General features: G+C 39.6%; 1 protein-coding gene across 7 annotated transcripts in view; it reads right to left on the bottom strand.

Annotated features, from left to right (window-relative positions):
* PRR16 (proline rich 16) overlaps window positions 1-23,717 on the bottom strand; it is a 302,048-nt gene extending 278,331 nt beyond the window's left edge. The window contains exons 1-2 of one of the 7 annotated variants that reach the window (XM_057490708.1): window positions 23,583-23,717; window positions 22,964-23,123 (exon numbers count right to left, since the gene is read on the bottom strand). In XM_057490708.1, the coding sequence (XP_057346691.1) occupies window positions 22,964-23,122 (159 nt within the window). In that variant the 5' untranslated portion in view covers window position 23,123; window positions 23,583-23,717. Of the gene's footprint in view, window positions 1-21,410; window positions 21,522-22,963; window positions 23,124-23,582 lie in introns of those variants that run through there. The other 6 variants (XM_057490707.1, XM_057490710.1, XM_036903254.2 and 3 more) reach the window with 6 other exon arrangements.
* Window positions 23,718-27,773: the final 4,056 nt, after the last annotated feature.

The following is a 27,773-nucleotide window of genomic DNA, read 5'->3' on the forward strand; positions in this document are numbered from 1 at the left end:
TCTGATGTGCTTCAAGGCATTTAAAGCGACATCCCCGAGTTTACAAGAATTTAGGCAACCTCAAATCAGAGCCAGACTTTTGTCTGAAGGTGAAGACTTGAGGGTACACCACATTTACGGTTTATATAGACAGAATGTCTCCAGAAATTCCATATGGGAGAGATAACATGGGAACAAGAAGAGTGAGCACTTGGTGAATTAGTATTTTTTAAACACTGAAAGCTGTGCCTGCACATACTAAGCATTCACTGTACTAGCTATTATTGAGAGATTCTTTTTCCATGTCAGAGGATAACAATACGGACTGGACTAAATGGAATGCATTTACCAAGGGCAGGAGATTATGAAATCAAAGTAGGGAAAATAAGAGCTCCCTCCAGCCAACCCACAAGCTACAACCTACAAACCCAACATATGCAGGGGGCAGGCAGGTAAATAATCCAGGCAGAAAAGTATTTAATAATCATCTATTACATGCTCCTTCTCTGTAACTAGTAGATATGCAGTGGGAAATAAAAGGTGATAGTTCAATCCTCGAGAACTTTGTTAGAGTGAGAGCTGGAAAGGATGAAGTTATTCACTGTTCATTTAATGAGCACGTATCACATGACAGCTACTGCTCTAGAACTTGAGATACATAAGGGAATAAGACAGAGGGCACTGACCACCCAAGAGCTGACACTCTAGAGTTGGGAAACAAACAAATAATAAACACTAGAAATAAGTTATTTAGTACATCAGTTGGTTAGTACCAAGGAAAAGACAAAAGGTGAAACGGGGAAAGGAGGACCAGGAAGGCCGGAGCATGTAATAAAGACGGCATGGCTGGAGTGGCCAGACGCTGGAGACAAGTCAGGCAGGCAAACGAGTTAGCAGAGGAGTGGAGTTAGCCATGAAAATGTGTGTGGCACGTTCACTCCTGGGACAGCAGGGTTACTGTGGCTAAAGCAGAGCTACAGAGAAAGTCATAAGAAAGACGGGGAGAAAGTGAAAAGGGGAGGAGGACAATGTGGTGACGTCTCACACCACTGGAAGCACTGCGACTGTGCATGCAAGGGGAGGTCCCTACAGGGATCTGGGAAGAGTAATGTAAGGTGATCTGGCTCTCCCGACTGCTGAGCTGAAAGAAGGCTCAAGGAAGCAAGAGAGAAGGAGATCAGACAGGAGGCTATTGTAGCAACCCAAATGCGAGCACACCTGCTGGGACCAGGGAGGGAGCAGTGGGGGAGGTAAGAACCAGTCAGGTTCTGAAAACATTTTCAGGTAAAGCTGACCAGACTGGAGATGCATATACAATGCATGAGAAAAGGAGGAATTAATAATGACTCCAAGGTCTAGACGGCTGGAAACACCATCCACTGATATCAGAAAGACTGCAAGGGATGAAGTTTTGAGGGAGGGTGGAGATAAGGGTTCCACTTGGGACATGATAAGGTAAAGACATCTCTTAGACATCCAAACAGTGATGTAGAGAAGACTGCTGACTATATAAGTTTGGGGAAAAGGTCTGGGCTACAGATATATATTTGGAAGTCATGGGCCTCTTTATAGAATTTAACCACAAGACAGAATATAAAACACTGAGTAGGGGAGTCTAAATAATTTTAAGAGGATAAAGTTTGAGCACAGGTACCCCAGAAAAGGAATAAGAAAAGATGACAGAGAAAGAAAAACCAGTGAGGTTAGAAAGCTCAGTATTCTTCAAGTAAAGAAAGGTTATTAAAGAGACTGTTGGATGCTGCTGATAGATTATAAATAAAGTTGGGACTCAAACTTGACTGTTTGATTAAATAACGTGGAGTCGCTGACAAGCTTGATGGAGGCAGTTTTGGCACAGTGGTTAGAGCGTCGGTCTGGTTGGAGTGGGTTTAGGAAAGAATGGGGAGGGATAGGTGACAGTATAGACAACACTTTAAAGCTTTTGGAAAGGGGAGCTAGGAAATGGGATGGTGGTTTTCAGGGGAAGTGGGGTCAAGAGAGGATTTTACTATTATCTTTATTTTCATTTGTATGCTGATGGCAGTCATCTGGGGAAGAGTGAAAAAGTGATGGTAGAGGAGAGGTAGGGAGGATTGTTAGTGATTTTCTTGAGTAGATGAGGAAGAACAGACTCTCGGGCACAAGTGGAATGACTGGCTTTTAGCCCGTAACGTTTTTAATAAGTATTAATGAGAATTGGATCCTCAAGTTCAAGGTCCTCATCAGATAACAAGAGTTAGACTTCTAAAATGTTGCCTTGAAGATTACATGATTAGGAACTAACAGAGAAAGATCAGTAAGATTTTTTTTTAAGATACCAATAGGGAACTATTGCCAAGTCATATGAGCACATAATACGTAAAGTAATAGTATGGTGACCCTAAACATGGGAAGTACACAATTGAAGTCGAGTAGAGAATCATGATGGTGTCAGATTGTCAGGAAAGCTGTGTTACTGAGGAGAAGATAGAGGTAAGGCCAAATAGGACAAATGAGACTGGTGGATGTCAGGCTGAGGGGCTAGATTTGTTCCTTTGACATTTTAGGGACCAGGAGGATAGCGTGTAATCTTTTAAGCACAGTCTGAAGAAAGCAGTGCACAGCAAGGATTAATCTGGCAGCACTTAGGAAGTGACTTGGCGGGGGAGAATACAAGACAGAGATTAGCTCTGGGGCCATTAAACATCACGCATGAAGTTAACAGCACAGAGTTTAGCAAGGTGGCAGTAGGAAAAAAGAAAGCAGCCAATCTGAAATCTCCTGTTTGGCAAGAATGTACAAGACTTAGCGATGATGTTATACTCTTGCTGTGTCATGTACTTTTCTTTGTCAGCCCTCAACACTCCTTCAAAAGTATTATTTCTGTTACTGTGTGAACAATGTCTTCCCACTAGCATGTAAACTCCGGACAGCAGGGGCCATGTTTGCATTGCTTCCAGAGATGCAAGAGGCAGGAGACATGTAAGGCAGATGGCCAGATGAGGTCAAGAGCCCTCCCCTCCAGGTCCAGGCGGCCACTGGCCTCACTCGGGAACTGACAGTGGCAAGAAGACAAGCGGCTTCTTCTGGGCGGTGCCCATCACTCCTCCTGACTTCTCCTTTTTTTCCCCAAATCATAAAATGCACATGTGAACCCAAATTCCTTGAAAATTTTCATTGTGAAAACTGGAAAACGATAGAGGGGAAGGGGTGAATGGAAAGGGGGAGGTGAATTTTAAAAGTAGGTTTCAGTGAAAGGTAAGAATCAGGTTAATATAAGGAAGGAAAAAAAGCCCACAGATAAGAGTTTGCAAAGAAATAAAAAGAGAATATAAGATATGAAAGAAACAAAGTCCTGAGGCTTGATGAATAAATACAAAATGAAAACATAAACATTAAAAGGTAGGTTTAAAAAAAGCAATATTAAGTAATAAGAAATAAGAAGGAAGAGCTAGAGCATTAGCTCTCCACCGGGATGATTCCCCTCTGCCCCCAGGGGACGTATGGCAATGTCTGGAAATATCTGTAGTGGTAATACATTTTTGGTTGCTGCTGACATCCAGTTAGTAGAGGCCAAAGATGCTAAATACCCTATAATGCACAGGCCAGCCCTCACCAACAAAGGATTGTCCACTCAAAACAGCAGTAGAGCCATGACTGAGAAACCCTGAACTAGAGATTAAAGGTAACATGGAAGAGATGAAAGTAGATCAGATGGGTCACTCTGCTCAAAACTGCCAAGTCCCCATTTTACTCTAAGACTTAATATCCTCAGACATGTCCCCCAGCACCCCTCTAATCGCTGCTTATCCCCTCCCACCACACTGGCCTTCTAGCTCTTCCACAAACACACAGGGCATTTGCCCTCAACGGGGCCTTTGCACGGCTATTCCCTCCACTTGGAGAGCGCTCCCCTGCATATCCATGCAGACAGCTTGCTCCTTCACCTTGAAGCTTTTGCTCTGACACTGCCCTGTCGCTTTCTCAACCAGGCTTATTCTGCACCATCCTATTTAAAATTGCACCTTGGCCCCATCACTGCTCACCCCTTTACAGTCTTCTATTGTTTCACAGGACCTGTCATTTTCTAGTATTTGACAAAATTTGGAATTTATTATGTTGGTCTGTCTTCCCTACAGCCACTATGTAAGCTTCATGAAGGGATTTTGTCTATTTTGTTAACCACTATATCCCCATCAACTAGGACAGTGCTTGGAATACAGTAGGTTCTAAGCAATTATTTGTTGAATGAATAAAGAGGCTCAGAGAAATTCAAATAATAAAAACAATAATTACAAATACACACGCAGTGCTCTCTCTGTTAATGGGAACTGTTACATCATTTACCTCCCATAGCCAGTTCATACTGTAGATAACATTATCACTAACATTGCCATTTTAAGGAGGAAATCAATCAGAGCAAGATTAAGTAGTGTGATGAATATTTCATGGCAGGTAATTTGAAATGAAGTGGCCTGGCTTCAGAACCTAAGGACTTGACCTTCTACATATGCCACCTCAAAATTTTTCCTGTATTAAAAAAAAGTAATAATAATCTCAAACATTTATCAAACTATCCATTCATCTAATCAAGCAATCGTCAAATCTAATACTTTATTCTACATACTACTGAATACACATAAACTTACCTCTGATATTGAGCTCTGATTTCAAAGTTATTCTCAATTAATTGTGGTTGCCCTATAGTGTTATTTCTATTATTAAAAGTAAAAAAGAAATAGTTACCAAGATACCCTTTTCAGCAATTGTCATAGTTTTTAGTAGTTTTATTCAAATTAAGATACAGAAATCATATACCTACAAAAGCTTGATTGTTACAATGTATGTAAAACCTAAATAATATATTTTAACAAATTCAAAAAAGAAGAGTAACTGGTTACTGACTGTTTTCAAGTGCACTCCTATTTCTTTGATAATAGAGAACATTGGGATAGACTTGTCTCATAAAAGTAACTTCTGGTGTTAGTAATATGATTCGATACTTTATAATATATTAACATAACCTCTAAGAATAATGTTCTAATGTGTAATAGCAAAGCAATAAATATATGAGTTTGAAAGGCTTGCCCTCACATCTCAAAACCATATGCTGTATCATTAAAGAAGCTATTACACATCTTATTAAGCAAAGTTTAGAATTCACTAACTCAGAGAGAACTCCATTAAAATGGAGAGAGATGAGTATTTCTCCCATCTTTGTAACCTAGGTATAACTTAATACTGCCCTTTACACTTTCTACATGGCTTTACCGGTCCTTCTTTCGTGTTGATACAGAAGCTCACCCTGCTCCACACAGGTGACTTTATTCAAGAGCAGGCTTATTCATGTTTGCATTCTTTATGGTTTATAGCACAGTTGTACACATATGAAGAATTCAATAAATCTTCCTTAATTCATGAATTAATGTCACACAGGAAAATAGTAAAAGAAAATTGCTGTTCTTGGATCAAATTTTAAGAGGTGAATAAGCTGAATTTACAATAAGCTCTGGAAATATTTGGTCCTCCCATAAAGTGATACACTACTCCAGCACATATCACAGAAAAAAAAATTTTCAATATGAGAGTAATCTTTAGACACATGAGCATTCTAAAAATCTTGGAGAGTAGTAATTACGTGTGTGTGTGTGTGTGTGTGTGTGTGTGTGTGTGTGTGTGTAATTTTATATATATATATATAAAACACATAATTTCCCACTCTTAGATTGCATCTATCAGAGCTTCTTTGAGAGAAGTAAATTGATGATAAGCTACCCATTTGTCCCCTCAAATAAAAACCGTCAGGTTACAGCCATCAGTATTTCTTTTTTTGCTTTTGTATTGCTAGGACTTTTGATCTTGAAAATTACAGATATCCAATAACACATTGAAAATTAAATCTAACACTGAATCAAAAATAAAAAACAAACAGAAAAACCCTCCTATCAATCATTTGTTTTATCTCTTTCCCTGAGTCATTCTCACCCACCCAGAATCCCCTGAATGTTGGCAAAAACTTGTGTTTCTATGAGCTTTTATTTTCCCAGGAGAAATATTCACAGTTTTGTCAAACTCGTATGGGAGAAAAAGTTAAGAGCCACTATTGCTAGAAGACAGGTGATTCAACTGATTTTTTTTATGTGGTATTTTTCTGTCACATGAAAGTAGTTTGAAATTTTAGGATAAGATTTGATGTTATGAAAAAGACAAATAAACACCAGTATATCTGTTAGCCTCCATGTAGTACTATGGAAGGGAACCTGTTAGAAATCATCAAATTTTCTTTCTCCAGACAAACACAGCATATGTTATGTCTGCAGTTGAAAATCTATTTATATAGAGTGCCAAACTCCATAATAACAGATTCATTGGGCATAGGTATGTGATTTGACTCACTTCAATCATTCTACAAGTAAACAACCTGAAGTAGCATTTGCACAGCAGAGGGAGGGAAAACAAAGATCATCAATAGAAGTTCTATCTCAACAATGTTAATGTTTTTTACCTAAAGTGGGGTGTAGACACCTAATTCCTTTGGAATCCTTACGTCCTTCCATTCTCAAAAATAAAAATAGCTTATGCCATATAAGGCAACATCTGTATGGAGATGACACACCACCTTGTGGTCCTAACTTGGACCTTACTGAGATAGCCTGTTTCCTCATTATGTTAATGTTCCTTTCTGGCTCTAATTCAGAGCTGAAGTAGTGCTGATTTTGAGTTCCTAGGTCCTATGGGAAATATTAGTTTCAAACAGTTCTTTCAAATAACTAACTTTCCATAAAGTGAAAACATTTCTATCCATGCTGTACTGAAGTAAACAAACAAACAGGATTTTAGATTTCTTGTATCCTTTTACTTACAGGCAAGGGGGTGGCTTACAATCCATAGCACTAAACCTGCATGTGACATCGTTAGCTAGCTCAATAATTTTGGGCCTGGTAAAGAATTCCACAAGCTTCTCTATTCATCAGTCATGGCAGAAGGCAAAACAGTTGAACTCCAAACATCTCAGAAAACTTAAGGATAGTATATCCCTTTTAAGACAATTTGATAACAACAACAGAGAATTAGTTTCCCAAATTCTTTTAAGTTCAGTTGGAACAGACATTCGCAAGCACCCCTATTAGGTGTTCCTTTATTTAGTAAGTCAAAATACAAAAAAGCTATGTAATATTCTTATTAACATCTATGTTATGTCAAAGAAATAATCAATCTTCCCAGGTTTTCTTCCGCCTGCTACTTCTATAGCTTTTCTTCTTCCTACCTAATCACAACCTTTAAATAGAACTCGTGCCACATGTCGAATTTACCGAGTATCATAATTCTTCCAAGTGGTAAAGACACCTCAAGACAAATGCTGGGCATAGAAGCCACAGGGCATAAATATGCAAAGAAGTAAAAAGCTAACCTTTTCAAACAATAAGGCTTCTCTCTCACTTACCAACTTAACATTTTCCTGTATGGCCCCGGAAGATGACTGGTTAGCCAGAGACGGGTAAGATTCCTCAAGGGAGGAACAACCTAAGACAGGCACAGTCGCAGGGGGCCATCTGGTGAGAAAATGGGGAGCAGCAGAGGTGAGGCTTAGAACCTCCCCCCTCATGTTCTGAGAGAAATCTTCTGCATACATGGATGTTTATTGCCCTCGTCTAGCTCGGATTAACACATAGTCTACAGGCACACACCTGATCATCTACATTTGCTCTCTTACAACACTAAACTCTGTTTTCTACCTTTATCTCGTATCTACCTACCACTTCAGCATTTTATTAAAAATAATAATAATAGAGAAATGTGGTATCCACATATAAATCAAGTTTAAAAATCAAATGAATATTCATATTTGAACTGACTGTGTATAGTTCATAATGCATGAACAAAACCGAAAGCTTCTGTGATGACTGCCCTTGTACTGTTCACCATGTAACTTATCCACTATGTAAGAATTTGTACTCTATGTAAGAATTTGTTCATTATGCATCAGAAGATTGGAGACTGACGAAAATTAGGCTTGGGGTGGATTAATGATTGTGCATTGAGTATTGACCCCCCTATACAGAAATTTATTGTGGTTAACAACTATTTGATCAATAAATATGAGAGATGCCCTCACAAATATATATATATATATATAAACACACTTCCAATTGTAAAATAAATAAGTAACCGGGATGTAATGTATAGCATAAGGAATATAGTCAAAATAATGTAACAACTTGGTATGGTGATACCTGGTACCTAGAATTATCATGTATATAAATGTTGAATCACTGTGTTGTACACCTGAAACTAATGTAATGCAATACTGTTGTCAACTACCCTTCAATTAAAAAAAAATAAAAATAAAAAATAAAATGAGAAAAAAAAAAAAACATCTATGTTGAAGACTAAATAGGTCAAAAGCACCTTCACTTGGAAGATGCAAATTGCAAGGTGTAATGAACTCACTATTAATTTTTCCTCAATACTGGTGAAGAAAATTGAGTGCAACACACATAAACAGTGACAGTTACCACAAAGAAATAATAAACTACACAACAACGCTCTTCACAGATATACTGTTGCTGGGAGTAAAAATTTTCGGAGAAAACTTCCTGGAAAACTGCCAGTATGGATTGAAAACTACAGATTTCACACTCTTGACTCTGAGACATTGTTTACCAAAAAAAAGGATAAGTCATAGAACTTAGTGGGTAAATGCCTGGGCTCCAGCATCAAAACTCCTGGTGTTGAAGCCTCACTTCACTTAGAAGTCAAAAGACCTTGGCTAAGTGATTTAACATCTCTGTCCTCTCTTTTCTTATCTGTGAAATGGACTAACAACAGCACCTTTCTCTTATGTCTAAAGTTTAGAAGATTTAATAAAAAGAAATGTGTTTAGAAGACCACCAGGCAGAGAGTAGAATCTCTCTTAGCTATTTTTATTGCCAAAGCTGTTCTTTTTAGTGATATTTATCAACCACAAAAATTTGTAAATAAATATAATGTCCAATATTAGGGTAAATATAAAGTAACTTACAGCAGATCTATATAATGGTTACGATCTAATACGGTTGAAGGAAACAGAAAACATCACTGCATATAATTTCATAATTTGTATATGGTTTCATCTATGTTAAAAATATAGGAAGGGAAATACAGGAAAATGTTTAACATATCTATTTCTGTGCATCCTTAATGATAATTTTTATTTTCTTCCTTATAATTTTTAGATTTTTCCCAATTTTCTATAATTTTCATATGTTGTATTACTTCTAAAATTAGGAAAAAATAAATTTTACTCATTAAAAAAATGGTAAAAAAAAGGGCGGAGCCATGATGGCGGCGTGAGTAGAGCAGCGGAAATCTCCTTCCAAAACCACATATATCTATTGAAAATATAACAAAGACAACTCTTCCTAGAATAAAGACCAGAGGACACAGGACAACATCCAGACCACATCCACACCTGAGAGAACCCAGCGCCTCGCGAAGGTGGTAAGATACAAGCCCCGGCCCGGCGGGAGCCGAGCGCCCATCCCCCAGCTCCCGGCGGGAGGAGAGGAGTCAGAGCGGGAGGGAGACGGAGCCCAGGACTGCTGAACACCCAGCCCCAGCCATCCGGACCAGAGTGCAGACACAGTGCATGAGTGGGGTGCTGGAAACTAGGGAAACAGGGCAGCAGACTGGTGAGCGGGTATCGGAGGCTGGCGCCGGAGAACAAAAGAAAAGTGAGCGGCCATTTTTTGTTGTTGTTGTTGCTGTTTTGTTTTGGCGAGTGCTTTTTGGAAGTCTTAAAGGGATAGGGACCCCAAAACTAGGGAAACAGGGCAGCAAGACCAGTGAACAGGTGCCTGAGGCTGGTGCCGGAGAATAAAGAAAAACGAGCGGCCAGTTTTTATTTTTTTAATTTTTTTTTTTTTTTTGTGGTCGTTTTGTTTTGGCGGGTGCTTTTTGGGAGTCTTAAAGGGGCAGGGCAGGACACTTAATCCAGAGGTAGGGAATCCGGGGATCTCTGGGCACCCTAATCCCCTGGGCTGCAGGGAGCATGGAGGCCCCTTACGGAGATAAATAGCCTCCCAGCAGCTCCTGCTCCAACGCGACTCCACCATTTTGGAGCAGCTGCCCGAGCCAGGCCACGCCCACAGCAACAGCGGAGATTAACTCCATAGCAGCCGGGCAGGAAGCAAAAGCCCTGTCTGCTTGCAGCTACCCAGCACAAGCCACTAGAGGTCGCTGTTCTCCCAGGAGAGGAGGGCCACAAACCAACAAGAAGGGAAGTTCTTCCAGCCGTCACTCGTCCCAGCTCTGCAAACTATTCCTATCACCATGAAAAGGCAAAGCTACAGGCAGACAAAGACCACAGAGAAAACACCAGAGAAGGAGACAGACCTAACCAGTCTTCCTGACAAAGAATTCAAAATAAAAATCATAAACATGCTGACAGAGATGCAGAGAAATACGCAAGAGAAATGGGATGAAGTCTGGAGGGAGATCACAGAAGCCAGTAAGGAGATTACAGAAATGAAACAAACTCTGAAAGGGTTTATAAGCAGAATGGATAGGATGCAAGAGGCCATTGATGGAATTGAAACCAGAGAACAGAAACGCATAGAAGCTGACATAGAGAGAGATAAAAGGATCTCCAGAAATGAAACAATATTAAGAGAACTGTGTGACCGATCCAAAAGGAACAATATTCGCATTACAGGGGTACCAGAAAAAGAAGAGAGAGGAAAAGGGATGGAAAGTATCTTGGAAGAAATAATTGCTGAAAACTTCCCCAAACTGGGGGAGGAAATAATCGAACAGACCACAGAAATACACAGAACCCCCAACAGAAAGGATCCAAGGAGGACAACACCAAGACACATAATAATTAAAATGGCAAAGACCAAGAACAAGGAAAGAGTTTTAAAGACAGCTAGAGAGAAAAAGGTCACCTATAAAGGAAAACCCATCAGGCTAACATCAGACTTCTTGACAGAAACCCTACAGGCCAGAAGAGAATGGCATGATATATTTAATGCAATGAAACAGAAGAGCCTTGAAGCAAGGATATTGTATCCAGCACGACTATCATTTAAATATGATGGTGGGATTAAACAATTCCCAGACAAGCAAAAGCTGACGGAATTTGCTTCCCACAAACCACCTCTACAGGACATCTTACAGGGACTGCTCTAGATGGGAGCACTCCTAGAACGAGCACAGAACAAAACACCCAACATAGGAAGAATGGAGGAGGAGGAATAAGAAGGGAGAGAAGAAAAGAATCTCCAGGCAGTGTATATAACAGCTCAATAAGTGAGCTAAGTTAGGCAGTAAGATACTAAAGAGGCTAACCTTGAACCTTTGGTAACCACGAATTTAAAGCCTGCAATGGCAATAAGTACATATCTTTCAGTAGTCACCCTAAATGTAAATGGACTGAATGCACCAATCAAAAGACACAGAGTAATAGAATGGATAAAAAAGCAAGACCCATCTATATGCTGCTTACAAGAAACTCACCTCAAACCCAAAGACATGTACAGACTAAAAGTCAAGGGATGGAAAAACATATTTCAGGCAAACAACAGAGAGAAGAAAGCAGAGGTTGCAGTACTAATATCAGACAAAATAGACTTCAAAACAAAGAAAGTAACAAGAGATAAAGTAGGACACTACATAATGATAAAGGGCTCAGTCCAACAAGAGGATATAACCATTCTAAATATATATGCACCCAACAGAGGAGCACCAGCTTATGTGAAACAAATACTAACAGAACTAAAGGGGGAAATAGACTGCAATGCATTCATTCTAGAAGACTTCATCACACCACTCACCCCAAAGGATAGATCCACTGGGCAGAAAATAAGTAAGGACACGGAAGCACTGAACAACACAGTAGAGCAGATGGACCTAATAGAACTCTACATCCAAAAGCAACAGGATATACATCTTCTCAAGTGCACATGGAACATTCTCCAGAATAGACCACATACTAGGCCACAAAAAGAGCCTCAGCAAAATCCAAAATATTGAAATTCTACTGACCAACTTTTCAGACCACAGAGGTATAAAACTAGAAATAAATTCTACAAAGAAAACAAAAAGGATCACAAACACATGGAGGCTTAACAACATGCTCCTAAATAATCAATGGATCAATGAACAAATTAAAATAGAGATCAAGGAATATATAGAAACAAATGACAACAATAACACAAAGCCCCAACTTCTGTGGGACGCAGCGAAAGCAGTCTTAAGAGGAAGGTATATAGCGATCCAGGCACACTTGAAGAAGCAAGAACAATCCCAAATGAATAGTCTAACATCACAATTATCGAAATTGGAAAAATAAGTACAAATGAGGCCTATTATGTCAGAAGGAGGGACATAATAAAGATCAGAGAAGAAATAAACAAAATTGAGAAGAATAAAACAATAGCAAAAATCAATGAAACCAAGAGCTGGTTCTTTGAAAATAAACAAAATAGATAACCCTCTAGCCAAACTTATTAAGAGAAAAAGAGAATCAACACAAATCAACAGAATCGAAATGAGAAAGGAAAAATCACGACAGACTCCACAGAAATACAAAGAATTATTAAAGACTACTATGAAAACGTATATGCCAACAAGCTGGAAAACCTAGAAGAAATGGACAACTTCCTAGAAAAATACAAACTTCCAAGACTGACCAAGGAAGAAACACAGAAGTTAAACAAACCAATTATGAGCAAAGAAATTGAAACGGTAATCAAAAAACTACCCAAGAACAGAACACCCGGGCCGGATGGATTTACCTCAGAATTTTATCAGACACACAGAAAAGACATAATACCCATTCTCCTTAAAGTTTTCCAAAAAATAGAAGAGGAGGAATACTCCCAAACTCATTCTATGAAGCCAACATCACCCTAATACCAAAACCAGGCAAAGACCCAGCCAAAAAAGAAAATTACAGACCAATATCCCTGATGAATGTAGTTGCAAAAATACTTAATAAATTATTAGCAAACCGAGTACAAAAGTATATCAAAAGGATCATACACAATGACCAAGTGGGATTCATCCAAGGGATTCAAGGATGGTACAACATTCGAAAATCCACCAACATCATCCACCACATCAACAAAAAGAAAGACAAAAACCACATGATCATCTCCATAGATGCTGAAAAAGCATTTGACAAAATTCAACATCCATTCATGATAAAAACTCTCAGCGAAATGGGAATAGAGGGCAAGTACCTCAACATAATAAAGGCCATATATCATAAACCCACAGCCAACATTATACTGAACAGAGAGAAGCTGAAAGCTTTTCCTCTGAGATTGGGAACAAGACAGTGATGCCCACTCTCCCCACTGCTATTTAACATAGTACTGGAGGTCCTAGCCACGGCAATCAGACAAAACAAAAAAATACAAGGAATCCAGATTGGTAAAGAAGAAGTTAAACTGTCACTATTTGCAGATGACATGATATTATACATAAAAAACCCTAAAGACTCCACCCTAAAACTACTAGAACTGATATCAGAATACAGCAAAGTTGCAGGATACAAAATTAACACACAGAAATCTGTAGCTTTCCTATACACTAACAATGAACCATTAGAAAGAGAAATCAGGAAAACAATTCCATTCACAATTGCATCAAAAAGAATAAAATAACTAGAAATAAATCTAACCAAAGAAATGAATGACCTATACTCTGAAAACTACAAGTCACTCTTAAGAGAAATTAAAGGGGACACTAACAAATGGAAACTCATCCCATGCTCGTGGCTAGGAAGAATTAATATCATCAAAATGGCCATCCTGCCCAAAGCAATATACAGATTTGATGCAATCCCTATCAAATTACCAGCAACATTCTTCAATGAACTGGAACAAATAATTCAAAAATTCATATGGAAACACCAAAGACACCGAATAGCCAAAGCAATCCGGAGAAAGAAGAATAAAGTAGGGGGGATCTCACTCCCCAATTTCAAGCTCTACTATAAATCCATAGTAATCAAGACAATTTGGTACTGGCACAAGAACAGAGCCACAGACCAGTGGAACAGACTAGAGACTCCAGACATTAACCCAGACATATATGGTCAATTAATATTTGATAAAGGAGCCATGGACATACAATGGGGAAATGACAGTCTCTTCAACAGATGGTGCTGGCAAAACTGGACAGCTACATGTAGGAGAATGAAACTGGACCATCGTCTAACACCATATACAAAAGTAAATTCAAAATAGATCAAAGACCTGAATGTAAGCCATGAAAACATTAAACTTGTGGAAAAAAACATAAGCAAAAACCTCTTAGACATAAACATGAGTGACCTCTTCTTGAACATATCTCCCCGGCAAGGAAAACAACAGCAAAAATGAACAAGTGGGACTATATTAAGCTGAAAAGCTTCTGTACAGCAAAAGACACCATCAATAGAACAAAAAGGAACCCTACAGTGTGGGAGAATATATTTGTAAATGACATATCCGATAAAGGCTTGACGTCCAAAATATATAAAGAGCTCACACACCTCAACAACAAAAATCAAATAATCTAATTAAAAAATGGGCAGAGGAGCTGAACAGACAGTTCTCCTAAAAAGAAATACAGATGGCCAACAGACACATGAAAAGATGCTCCACATCGCTAATTATCAGAGAAATGCAAATTAAAACTACAATGAGGTATCACCTCACACCAGTAAGGATGGCTCCCATCCAAAAGACAAACAACAACAAATATTGGCGAGGCTGTGGAGAAAGGGGAACCCTCCTACACTGCTGGTGGGAATGTAAACTAGTTCAACCATTGTGGGAAGCAGTATGGAGGTTCATAAAAATGCTCAAAACAGACTTACCATTTGACCCAGGAATTTTGATCACATAAAGGGTGTCAGATGATCGGCTATGGAGGTACACTTTTCTGATAATATTCCTTTCTCTTAAAAAAAAAAAGCAGTTCCTGTGTGGTGACCTCCAATGAGTTCTACACAATGGTATAAAGGGCAGATCAAAGTGTGGGCAAAGGGTCTGTTTGTCTTTATACAGAGGATCAAAGCCTAATTTGGCTACCCAGAAAATGAACTAAGATACAATATGAAGAAGAACTTCCAACATCAGCACTCTCTGGAAGAGTCATACCAGAAGATGATCATCAAAAAACCTCAACAAAGATCCAGGCGATGCTGCAGTTGTAGCTGCATTCATCCCACCGGTTCCTGGACTTGCCATTGGAATGAAGAAGGAGATATCTAAGATGGCCTGTGCATACAGTAAAACAACAAATTTGACTGGAACTACACTGTTGAAACTCAACCAAGAATTAGGAGAAGAGCAAGTTGTAGCACTCCAAAATCTTACAACTACAGACTATCTACTGTTAAAAGAACATATGGGATGTGAACAGTTCCCAGGAATGGACTGTTTTAATTTGTCTGATTTCTCTCAGACTGTTCAAGTACAGTTGGACAATATCCATCATATCATAGACAAATTTTCACAAATGCCTAGGGTGCCTAACTGGTTTTCTTGGTTTCACTGGAGATGGCTGGTAATTACAGGTATGCTTTGGTTATGTAACTATACTCCTATTATGTTAATGTGTGTGCGCAATTTAAGTAGTAGCTTAAAATATATACATGCTGAAGTTACTCTACAAGAAGATATGTCAAAGAAATAATCAATCTTCCCATGTTTTCTCCCACCTGCTACTTCTATAGCTTTTCTTCTTCCTTCCTAATTACAACAAATTCTTAAATAGAATTCGTGCCTCATATCAAATTTACCGAGTATCATAATTCCTCCAAGTGCTAAATATACCTCAAGACAAATACTGGGCATAGAAGCCACAGGGCATAAATCTGCAAGGAAGTAAAAAGTTAACCTTTTCAAACAATATGGCTTCTCTCTCACTTACCAACTTTACATCTCCCTGTATGGCCCCGGAAGATGACTGGTTAGCCAGAGACGGGTAAGATTCCTCAAGGGAGGAACAACCTAAGACAGGCACAGTCGCAGGGGGGCCATCAGGTGAGAAATTGGGAATCAACAGAGGTGAGGCTTAGAACCTCTTCCCCCCTGTTTTGAGAGAAATCTTCTGCATCCGTGGATGTTTTCTTGCCCTTGTCTAGCTTGGATTAACACATAGTCTACAGGCACACACCTGATCATCTACATTTGCTCTCTTACAACACTAAACTAAGTTTTCTACCTTTATCTTACATCTACCTACCACTTCAGCATTTTATTAAAAATAATAATAGTAATAATAATAAAGGGAGAAATGTGGAATCCACATATAAATCAAGTATAAAAATCAAACAAATATTCATATTTGACCTGATTGTTTATAGTTCATAATGCGTGATCAAAACCGAAAGTTTCTGTGATGACTGCCCTTGCACTGTTCACCATGTAAGAACTTATTCACTATGTAAGAATTTGTTCACCATGTAAGAACTTGTTCATTATACTTCAGAAGATTGGAGACTGTTGAGAATTAGGCTTGGGGTTGATTAATGATTGTGCATTGAGTCCCCTATACCGAATTTTATTGTTGTTAACAACCATTTGATCAATAAATATAAGATATGCCCTCAAAAAAAAAAAATAGCCAAAACCTAAAAGCAATCTAGATGCCCTTCAATGGGTGAATGGTTATAACAGCAGTGGTATATCCATACAATGGAATACTACTCAGCAATAAAAAAGAATAAGCTACTGATAGGTGCAACAACCTAGATGAATCTTGGGGAATTACATTGGATTTAAAAAAGCCAATTCCAAAAGGTTGCATACTGTATGGTTCCATTTATACAGCATTCCTGAATGGCAAAATTACAGAAATGGAGAATGAATTAGTGGTTTCCAGATATTAAGGATGGAGTGTTGGTGGAAAGCTGGTGAATATGACTATAAAAGGGCAACATGAGGGATTCTTGTACTGAAGAAAATATTCTGTGTCTTGACTGTATCAATGTTAATATCCTGGTTGTGATACTGTACTGCTGCTTTGTAAGATGCTACCAACAGGTGGAACTAAGTAATGAATATAGGTGATCTTCGTGTATTATTACTTGTGAATCTACAACTATCTTTAAATAAAAAGTTTGCTTTAAAAAAAAAAAAATAGTACTCTTAGGGTTCTGAATTGAGGGTAGGTGGGTGAATAAGTGGAGCACAAAGGATTTTTAGGGCAGTGAAAATACTCTGTATGATACCATAATGGTGGATATGTGTCATTATGCATTTGTCCGAACTAGTGGAATGCACAATACCAAGAGTGAACCATATTGTAAATGATGGGTTTTGGGTCATTATGATGTGTCAGTGCAGGTTCAGCTGTAACAAAGGTACCGCTCTGCTGGGGGAGGTTGATTATGGGGAGGCTGTGTGGGTGTGGGAGTGAAGAAGGATAGAGGAAATCTCTGTACCTTCCTCCCTCAATTTTGCTGTGAACCTAAACTACTCTGAAAAAAAAAAAGCATTAATAAAACAAATAAATAGTAAATAAATACACACATTTAAAATAAAAAATACACCCTTTGTTGTTTATTAATCTTTTCAGTTTGACGTCAGTTCTGCGCATTTCAATCAAAACTGAGTCAGCAGCCTATTGGAATTTTACCCCTCTAATTTCCAAATAATTTCCCTTGAAATTTTTCAAGAACTAGTTCTATAGAAAGTTCTGTAGTTTAATTTGTTTGGGAAAATATGTTTTACTCACACCTGTATTTCTCTCTGTTTTGCTACATTTTGATTTAAATTCCAGAGATCCTCAGAGCAGTAAGGATGGGGAAAAAATACAATCCAGGTAACAATGAAACCTATTACATTGGTTTTATTATCTATTACTTTGCCTGAAGCACAGTATTTATTAGTTTAAGGCTGCTTGGATTTCTTATCAGCAAATTCTCTGAGTCTTGACTGGTTTAATGTGTTAGAAATAGAAGGACAGTGAAGGATGGTTATTGGTTATCTTTATTTTTTCGGAACCATTCTGGTCTTTCAGAACAAGCTAAGCGATCATGCTTAAGGAAAGAAAAATTAGCATTTTAGCAGTTGGTAAATACACTTCAGTTCGGGGAGGTAGACAGTTGTATAGAGTAGTAAAAGTACAGCTATTGCTACCATTGAATGAACTGTTAAATTTCACTCATTCATAACTTTAGAACTTGGACAATACTCCAGAGATTATTCTCTATAATTTGTTCTAGTAATGAATTTTATATGCATGGACTCATTAACCAAAAAAAAACTGGGTAGGATTTCCTAGAGCACTAAAATAAACTATAGGACTTCAAGCAGAGAAGCCATTTAAAAAGTGGAAAACGTTAAAAGTAATACTTTGTAAATAACTGTTAATTCTGCTTTCCTTAGATTTTAACCAAAAAAATGAGTATTTCCTACAGGTCTTCAAACTTTTCAAAATTAAGTTTAATTTATTTCTGCTTATGACACTGTAAGAAAAATAATAGGTTCTTTCCAATCCAGAGCCCCCAGTGCTGACACTCCTTCCCACCCATGCAATCCAATCATTGAGTGATTCCAGGGCACTGACAGAATAATTCATCTTAACTGGTTCCTCTATGAGGGATATTTAAATATATACTTATATATTTAAATATATTTAAATATAAATATTATATTATATTATATTTTTAAGTATATATTCAACACTCACAGCAGTTTTGTTATTTAAAATCATACAATGAAATGCTACCAAAAATGTTAAGGTACATGATCAGTCTAAACTAAGAGACAATCCAGCTATAGCAGCAACAAATTTTGTTTCCACAGAAAAGGCTGTTTATCACATATTTCAATTGCTCTCTAGCCAACAAGATCTGAGATCCCAGAGTAACACCCACATTTGAAGCACAACAGTTTATCAGTGAGATCTTTGCAAAAGAATATGCAAATTGGTATCTAAAGATGTCAGATCACTCGAGAACTATTTTTAAAAAAGCAACAGCTCTTTTTTCTACATTTCTTAATAAAAAGAGACCACTCCACACCTAATCAACCAGTAATGGTCGATTTCATCACTAAAACTCTAGAGTTTCACTACTACTTTTGTCCTTTCATATGTAGAAAAAAGCAGCATGGATTCATTTTGTATTCTAATGCTATTTCCTGTGAATTCCTCCTCCTCTCTACCTCTTTAAATCTTAACCACATTCCACAGAAAGATCCAGAATCTTCCCTTTTGTCTCTTTATTCTCTCAAAGGATCCATCCTTCATGTAAATCTCCAATATTAGTTGTAACCCTTGGATAGGTGATCTCATGTGTATGACATTGATCCATTTGTGTTAATTACCACCATCTGAATAAACTGTAAGTTTCTTAAAATTCTTACCATCTTTTTAAAACTTCTACTCTCTTCACCAAAGGCTTACCATACAACTAAGTACATACCAAGTATCAGTTTATACATCTACATACACATTATTGTTCTCAATTCTGTTTTCTTTCCCCAAGTTGATTAGATCACAGTGAGAATGGCCACAAATGCAGTAACGCCTTTTTATACTATTGATATTCAAAGACAGGATAAGTACATTCCCAACTAACCTTTAAGCTCAGTGAGACCAGAAACTACAACTTACTTGTCTTGGTGACAATAAAAAGATAATATAGCACCTGACACATAGTAGGTGCTGAATGAATATGTTGAATTATACTTAAGGCATTTTCTACCATACAGAAAACCAAAAGAGTCCCAACATTTCCAAAAAGTTAAGTTATTTGAGGTCTTACTATATTCTGAGGGCAGAATAAAACTACCATTAGACTTAATAGAAATCCTCTTCCTCTTCTTCCAACACATAATCCAATTATAAATGATTAAGCAATAATATCTAATCATGAAAGACATCTATAATAGTAATAATGGAATTTTGTTACTAATTATTAAGGTGTTTCAAGCAGCTACTATTATGTAGCTATGCCATTACTTGAATTTTCAGATCGCCAAAGTCCAGAAAGATTCTAAAAAGAAAATCAATTTCAAAATAACCTCAAATAAAAGTACAATGTTGTTGGTACAGAGTTTATGCACAAATAAAGGTCAGAATATTTTTTAAAGGATATTGCATTTTATTTAGGATGAAAAAAGCTGAAAAGAAAAACAAATACTATATGGTGATCTAGTCATAACCACTAATTTCTAATTTCTGTTCCAAGTTAATAAGAGCTCTACAAATTTGTATCAAAATATATTATGGCCTAAAAGCACAGCATTGTCAACAAAGGAATCAGAATTCTAAATATGTTTATACTTAGTATGTAACAATGATAAATATATATATCAAATATAGATATGTGTATAAATATATCATGATAAAAATATATATAGACACATATATATATACACATGTACCAGAATATTGAATGCAACAACTGATGAATTCAAGAGTGACATTCATATTTACAAGTCATAAGTAGAGACCAACAAGGTTTATAATTTACAAAGTTTTTAGTTATTCCTCCACTCAAAACTACATCAAAGGCATGTTCAGTCACACGTGAAGTATTATCTTAAAAAGATAAATGCTGGACAACTGCAAGATGTCATGGGTTAAATATGCCCTATAAATATTTTGTTCTCAAAATAACTATCATTCATAGCACACACGTGGCCAATGTTTTGAGATTCAGCCATAGTATATACAACTCCATGTGCAAACCTAGAACGATGATATCCTCACACAGGTAATTAACAGTCACATCACTTCATTTATCATTCATAAGTTTCACTCTCAGGAGTGAGATTTTACCCAACAGGCCCTAGCGGGCAATCTAAGCTTCCAAAGCATGAAGTCAAAATTTATTTCTAGATCTGTCTTCTACAAACAGATCCTTTCATTTACTTGGCTGTACATTATCTATGCTTTTCTATTCCTCTTATAAACAACATGCTTTTTTCCTCTTAAAATTCATCAAATAAATGAAGACACAGAGTAAGTGAAAGGGAGACAGATCCACAGACCACCTGATTTACTTTTTCGTGATTCTAACCTAGAGCTACAGGGAGGTTAAAAGTTTCACTCTCTACCTGGTCTCCGTATGTCTATAGAATAATGATGCAAAAGAGAACCACGACCACGTGCCCTTTCTTGTCATCTCTTCTGTCTAAAATGCAGGGTGGAATGGTATATCATAACCTAAGGAAGTATGTGCCCATAGACGCAGAATTTTGATTGACTCCCTTTCTCTTAGTCTCGGTCTCCTGGCAAAGACAGTAAATAGTTACTGCGCTGATTCAGGTTTCCCACACCCACCACGTTAGAAACCTCAGCTACTACAAAGCGCAATTCTGCCAGAAGGAACATGCTCAAATTTGTTCATTTTTTAAAAACGCCATAATGTTTTAGATGAAAACACAGCCTGCCAAAGATGTCAAATAAAATTATAACAAAGAAACGAACAGTATATTTAGATTTGAATTTCAATGCACAACCTTGCCATCTGCCAACCAGTTGTGAAGCAATGATCCTAGAGAAGCCCTGCAAACACGAACAAGTTTAATCCTCGCACCCCATCACCTGCATCAGTCTCCACTCTCAGGATCTCAGCAGCAGTCATGTTCTGTCTGTGAAGCAACCAACGAGAAGGACATTTGCCGTTGGCAAACGGAACCCTGCCAGTAACTGGGCCATTTTAACCTATTTGCATTTGATAACAAATGCGGAGTTCAGTTCAGAAAGGTAATGCGGGAGCGGGGTAAGGAGGCGGGGACTCTTCCCTCACATTTGAAAATTGGATAGAGGAGGTTAATCTCCAGAGGCCAAACATCTAAACCACCCTCAGTCTCCTCGAACTTGGCCTCGGAAACAGCATTACAATTTTGGACCTAGACTCCGCCCCACCCCTACCCTTCGCGCCGCGGCCGCCACCACCTTAGAAGTTAGTCTTAGCTCCTGCACAACTGCGGGTGAGGACCCCGCGACCGTGAACCCCACCAGGCGCGCGTTCAGTAGCCCAAGCGCGGCACGGGCTGGACTCTGCCACGATCAGCTCCGCGACGCCACCAGCTGCCAGCCCAGCTCTCTGGAGATCCCACCCCTCCCCACCCGGCCCTCGCCCCCGCCGGGAGCCGCAGCCTCAGTTACGCAGCCTCAGCCCTGAGACGGCCCCCGCTTTCTATCCGGATCACGGGGGGTGGGGGTGGGAGGGCAGATGTGGAACAGGGTGGGTTACTGGGGAGCCAGAAACAACTCAAACAGCCCAGGTGCTCAAGAGCCTGGATGCAAGTGACAGGACCCTGGCTCACGCACCCCGCCACACACTCACCGACTCGCCCAACTCCCCAGGTTCAATGCCGAGGGGCGACAAGCCGGGAGGAAGGAGGGGGCGGGGTGGCGGGAAGGCCCGGAGTTACTGGGAGCGACGGTGGAAGAGCAGGGGATGCTTCGGGAACTGCTGGAGTGGGAAAGTCCCAGAATCCCTCCACTTGCCCGAGTCTGGGCTCTCCTGCCCGCAGCCCGGGTCGCCCCCCCTCCTGCGGGGCTCGGGAGGTGCGGAGGGGAGCTGGGGCCGAGCTTCCCCTGGGCTGCCCTCCCCGGCCTGGCGCTGGGCCCGGAACCCGGCCCCCCTTCGGTCCCGGCTTCGGGAGCTGCCAGGCAAGGAGCGACTTGCCAGAGGACTCTGGGGGAGCCAGAGGGCAGGAGAGGAGCATCCTGCGCCCTCCGGCCGGGCTGCTTTTTTCTTCTTTTGACCCCTCCCCCGTTACCTCCTCCCCAGACATCACACACCACAGAGAGGGACACGCGCACGTTCACCCGTCCCACCATCCCAGGTCCATCGATTAGAACACTAGTTGATTGCTCTGATTAAAACAAAAAGTGCAACAACTCTTTTCAGGAGTCGCCGGAGCCAATAAAGTCCGTCTGCAGGCGTCTTCCTCTAGTTCCCTAGGAGTTATGAAATCTGGCAGTCCCCAGGGAAAACGGAACCGGGAACGCCGAGAGGGCGAAAGGCGACTAACTCCCTCCCCACCCCCGCGCCTCTCACCTCCTTAAGTTCCTTGGCCACGTCCTTCAGGTCGCCCAGAACTAACTCCAGATCCTCCACGATGATCTTGATCTGCTCCTTCACTGTGGCTGTGGAGGCTGCCGGCGGTGCCTCGGCTGGGGAGGGCGAGGAGGGGGCCCCCTTGGACTTGGCTGACATTCTTTGGGGGCGAGCGAGGCAGGTCAGCACAGGCGGGCGCGCGGAGGCTGCTGCGCGCCCCCGTCCCTGGCGCTGCTGCCGCCGCGACGCCCCCACATCTTGGACGCCCCCCGGGCAGCGGTGGCCGGCGGCACTCGGTGCTCCGCAGGGCGGCCGCACAGCGGTGCTGCCATCAACTCCGCGAGCCGCGGCGCTCGGCGCGGGGCTGCAGACGGGCGAGCAGCGCGCCTGCGCCTCCGCCGCCGCCGCCGCCGCCCGCCGCCCTGGCGCTCGCTCCCCGCCCGCGGAGAGGGGCCCGGCCGCCGCGCCCCGGCTGGAGCTGCAGTGCCCGGCGCGGCCCTCCGGGAGCTCCCCGAGCACCTAGGCTTCAGGGGGCAGGGAGGCAGGTCCGTGTCCTGCCAGGCTTCCTGCCCGGACCCTGGGATGCCCTCACCCTCGCCGCCTGCGTGTGCCTGCTTACATTTAGCCTGGATTCCTTCTGCTTCACCCGAGGGCACAGACCCGGATCCCCACCACGCTTTCTGACCAATCTGAACCACAGTAGCGTCAGGAGTTGGGTTTAGGGTCACTAAAGCGACCCTAAATGTGTATCCAGGACCAAAGTATGTCCAGAAGGCCTTCAGTCATTATCCTAGCGACCTGCAAGTTAAACAGAGGTGTTCTGCAGAAAAAAGGAGAGAGGTGTGCATAAATAGCGACCCCTCGCCCCCTGGAATCATGAAATTCAGTTTTCTTGAAAGGCGTTGCCTAATCCTGATTTCACAAAGCTAATAGGGATTTATTAATTTGAATTCCCACACCAACCCCTCCCCCTCCCCCAGGAGACTGAGTCATTCTGGTTCTACTTATCTGGGACAGCTCCTTTGAAAAAAACCCAAAAAACAAAAACTGTCCTTCGTCTTTTCGTGACCTACGCTGATGTACGTATGCTTTGAGTAGAGGAGGAAATACCCTGTCAAGGGGACCCCCTCTTGAGGAAGCTGAATAAGAAGAGTTTGCCTCCAAGCGTTTTTTCCATCCATTTTTTTTTTAAACCTCCATTTCAAGTATTTTTTTTACCGAACAAATAGGAAATAACTTTCTGCCTGTTCTGTCAAAAGGACCCAGGGAGGAGAGTTAATAGGAAGCCTTCAGTTTCAATCTCAGTAGGTGGCTCCCATTCTCATTAGCTAAAGTTTTAATTTCCTTAGTAGCAAACCCAGGGGCTATTAACTACCAACCTGGTAGGCTGGCCTGGTAGGTTTATTTTATTTTCTTTCGTGCACACTACCCAAATCATTATTTTCACGGGCTTCCCGTTTTGGTCATGCCCAGCAGGACTCCTGTACCTTGTTTCTCACACCCCTGGTTGCTCCAACATGAAGAAAACCTTGAATACTCTCCTCTTCCGAGTACCTGAGGCCCCTCATAGTCAATCACCCTCTCCATCATGAACAATTCATCTTGTCAAAATCTTTGGAAGTCATATTTGGAAATATGAAAGAGGAAACAGAAGAAAAAATAGGAACTTAGAAGTGGTGTCAAAAGAATAACATTGAAAAATCAGAAAGAAGAAAGGTGGAAAGCAGAGGCTGCTGGAAGAGAATTAAAATAAGGAAAAAGTAAAACAAAGAACAAACCAACGAAAGAACAGAGTGCAGTGAGAAACTAGAGAGAAGAAATAATTAGAAGCATTAAATAAGTCAGATGCTTGAGTTCCCAGAGGTAGGGAGAATAGATTTTTATTTTAAGTTCCTTTATCTCTGCAGGTTCTTCTTTATTTTACAAAGATGTAATAGTAAAAATAATTACATCAGGCTTACAAACTCTCCCACTGGAAATTCCTGATCTTTAATGATATTCTTATTTCATATCTGAACAGAGATAAATGACCAGAAATGGCAGGAGATAATAGGAGGGGGTAAAAAAGGTGTTGTTCTTCTAGATATGAATTTTGAGTCTCAGTAGTAAACAAGTGAACAGGGAAGCCCCCAAAACACAAAGTATAATGATTTTAGGCAAAAGTGTTGGAGAAGACAAAAGGCACTGGTGGGTTTCCTCCCACTGACAAAATAATCTTCTTAAAGAATATTTCCATGCTACTCTGAATTTACTTCACTGAAGATTGAAAAAACAAACTATTGTCCTATGAAATCCATCATGAGTAAAGAACCAAGCTATTCTGGCTTAAAATCAAATCATAATAATTACTCTAAAACACACCCACATCACAATTTACTCAAGAAATGGCTATTATCTATCTATCTATACCTAAATATAATACAGAGTTAGCTGTAGGGGGAAAAGTTAAAAATGACTTCCTAACCCAGGCTGAAAACCTAGTAGGACCCTTGCAGCAGAGGCTATGACTACCCTCAGCCATTAAGCACATAGGGGTAAAATATTCCTAAACAAGAAAATCTGATAAAGTGAGTTAAAAATATTGAGGGTAAAAAGGCAGAATGAAAAGGACAAATGGATATAAATAAAGTCTATTTACTCCCTATTTTTTATTACTCTTACGGAAAAATGATTCATTTTTTGGTTCATCCTGGACTCCTTCAGAGATTATTGTATATGATGTTTTAAACCCTATATGATGTTTATACAACCACACAGCAAAAGAGACACCTAATAAGTTTTCTGATGACTCTGTTCATAAATTTGTATATGTACCACTGCTAGCTGCAAATAGGTACATACTCAAGCCATACCACTTATAAACTTAGAACTGACTTCTAAACTGAAAAAGAAGGTCTTATTTATAGACATGATTGTACACACAGCATTTTATTATTTATGTCTCTTTATTCATCATTTTCTGAGCTTTGCAGGAGGAAGGACTGGATAATTATAGGAGATCATCTAGTGGTTGTTTTTTTAGTTACAAGTACTTATCAGTATTCTCGTGTGTGTGTGTGTGTGTGTGTGTGTGTGTGTGTGTGTGTGTATGTGTGTAATCTACTGCAAACCATCTCTAATAATTAACCTGCATGAGGAAATGCTATGTCACTGACATAATTTTCAATTCACAAAGATCTCATGAATATTCCCAAAATATTTTTTGGCAGTGGCTCTCACTGATGTGCTTCTAATAACACTCACTGAGTTTCAAAAAATGGATATGTGTATTATAACATCACTCTTAATGAAGGCTTCTGGTTTTCTTTTTTTCTTTTGCATGAACTTATTCTTGTTTGTAAAATCCAATAAAATTATTAGAGATATTTGAAAACATGAAGAAAAAAACAAATGACAGCTTTGTTCTGACTAACTTCATTGAGGGATAAGAGTGGAGAGTGGTAGAGAAGGACATGGAAGTCTAGAAGAGAACATGTTCTTAGTGAAAACGCAGGGAAAAATTAGGAAAGTTCACCTTATATATTTTGATTATTAAAGATATTGTATTTGTCTGGGCTGTGGTTCTCAAACTCTGGCATGCATTAGAGCTTGTTAAAACACAGATTACTAGCCCCCATCCCCAGGGTATATGATCCAGCAGGTGTGAGGCGGAGTCTGAAATTTACATTTTATTAAGTTTCTAGGCTGCTGGAAAAAGGACCACATTCTAAAACCCACCAGTGTGAAAGATTAAAAGAAAACTTTGGGTTTCTTGTTAGCTAGAATAAGCTTTGAAGATCTAGTTACATCTTATTATGTTGTACTTGAGGAAACTAAGGCCTTGGAAGGCTAAATGGTATATCTGAAGTCTCACATCTAGGGAATACAAACTGGGAGCTAAAATCCTGTGTTGATGCCTCCATTTTGTGGAATTGTCTCCATTTGTCTGGTGAATGTCCCTTTTTAATGTATCATTTACTATAGATACATATTAGTTAAAAATATGTGATCTAGAAATTTTTAAAAATCCTCATTGTAGGATCCTGAGTAATTAGAACTGTGTCTATTACAAAATAGCTGTTCAATAAATACTTGACAAGGAAATGAATGAATGAATGAATAAAGTATCTATCTCTGTCAGTTCTAAAATTAATTTAATTTGACAAATATTTTTAAATGGCTGTTCTAGGCAGGACTCCACACTTTGACAGCAGATGATGTACCACTAGGTTTAGCAAGACATAATCCCAACAGGAACAAGGAGATAATTCTACACATGGCTCTAATATAAAATGAGATTACCTCAGAGTTTTCCCAACTACAGTCAGTTTATTTTCCTTGACCTCCAAAGTCAATGTATACTTGACTTTATTTTGTAGTTTATATTCATGTGATGGAAACTGAATTTTTGTATAAGAAATTGTCTTATAGTTAGAACTATAGTAAGTTGAAGATAAAAGTATCTTCAACTAGGATAGGAGGTAGAATGTCTAGGACTACTGGGACTATTTCTGTCTGTCCCTGTTTCCCACGCCCTTTTTATGGATTGACTTCTTTCTCTCAGGTTAGTTTCTCCAAAATGTTGAACCTTGGTTATTCTAAGTCCAGGTTCCTATCTTCACAACTTTGCAACTAGAAAACAGAGAAATTTTCCAAAATTCCCTAGAGGAAACTTTGATAGGTCTAGGGTAGGTCATGGATGCACACTTCAGCCAATCTCAGTGCTTGGATCAGGTGCAAACTGCTGTTACAGTTCGGCCATTCTTACAGAAAACGTCATACATTTATATATTTATTACCATGATTTTCCAGCAGGTGGCAGTAAAATGAG

This window comes from Manis pentadactyla, chromosome 13, assembly GCF_030020395.1.
Source record: "Manis pentadactyla isolate mManPen7 chromosome 13, mManPen7.hap1, whole genome shotgun sequence".
NCBI lineage: Eukaryota > Metazoa > Chordata > Mammalia > Pholidota > Manidae > Manis > Manis pentadactyla.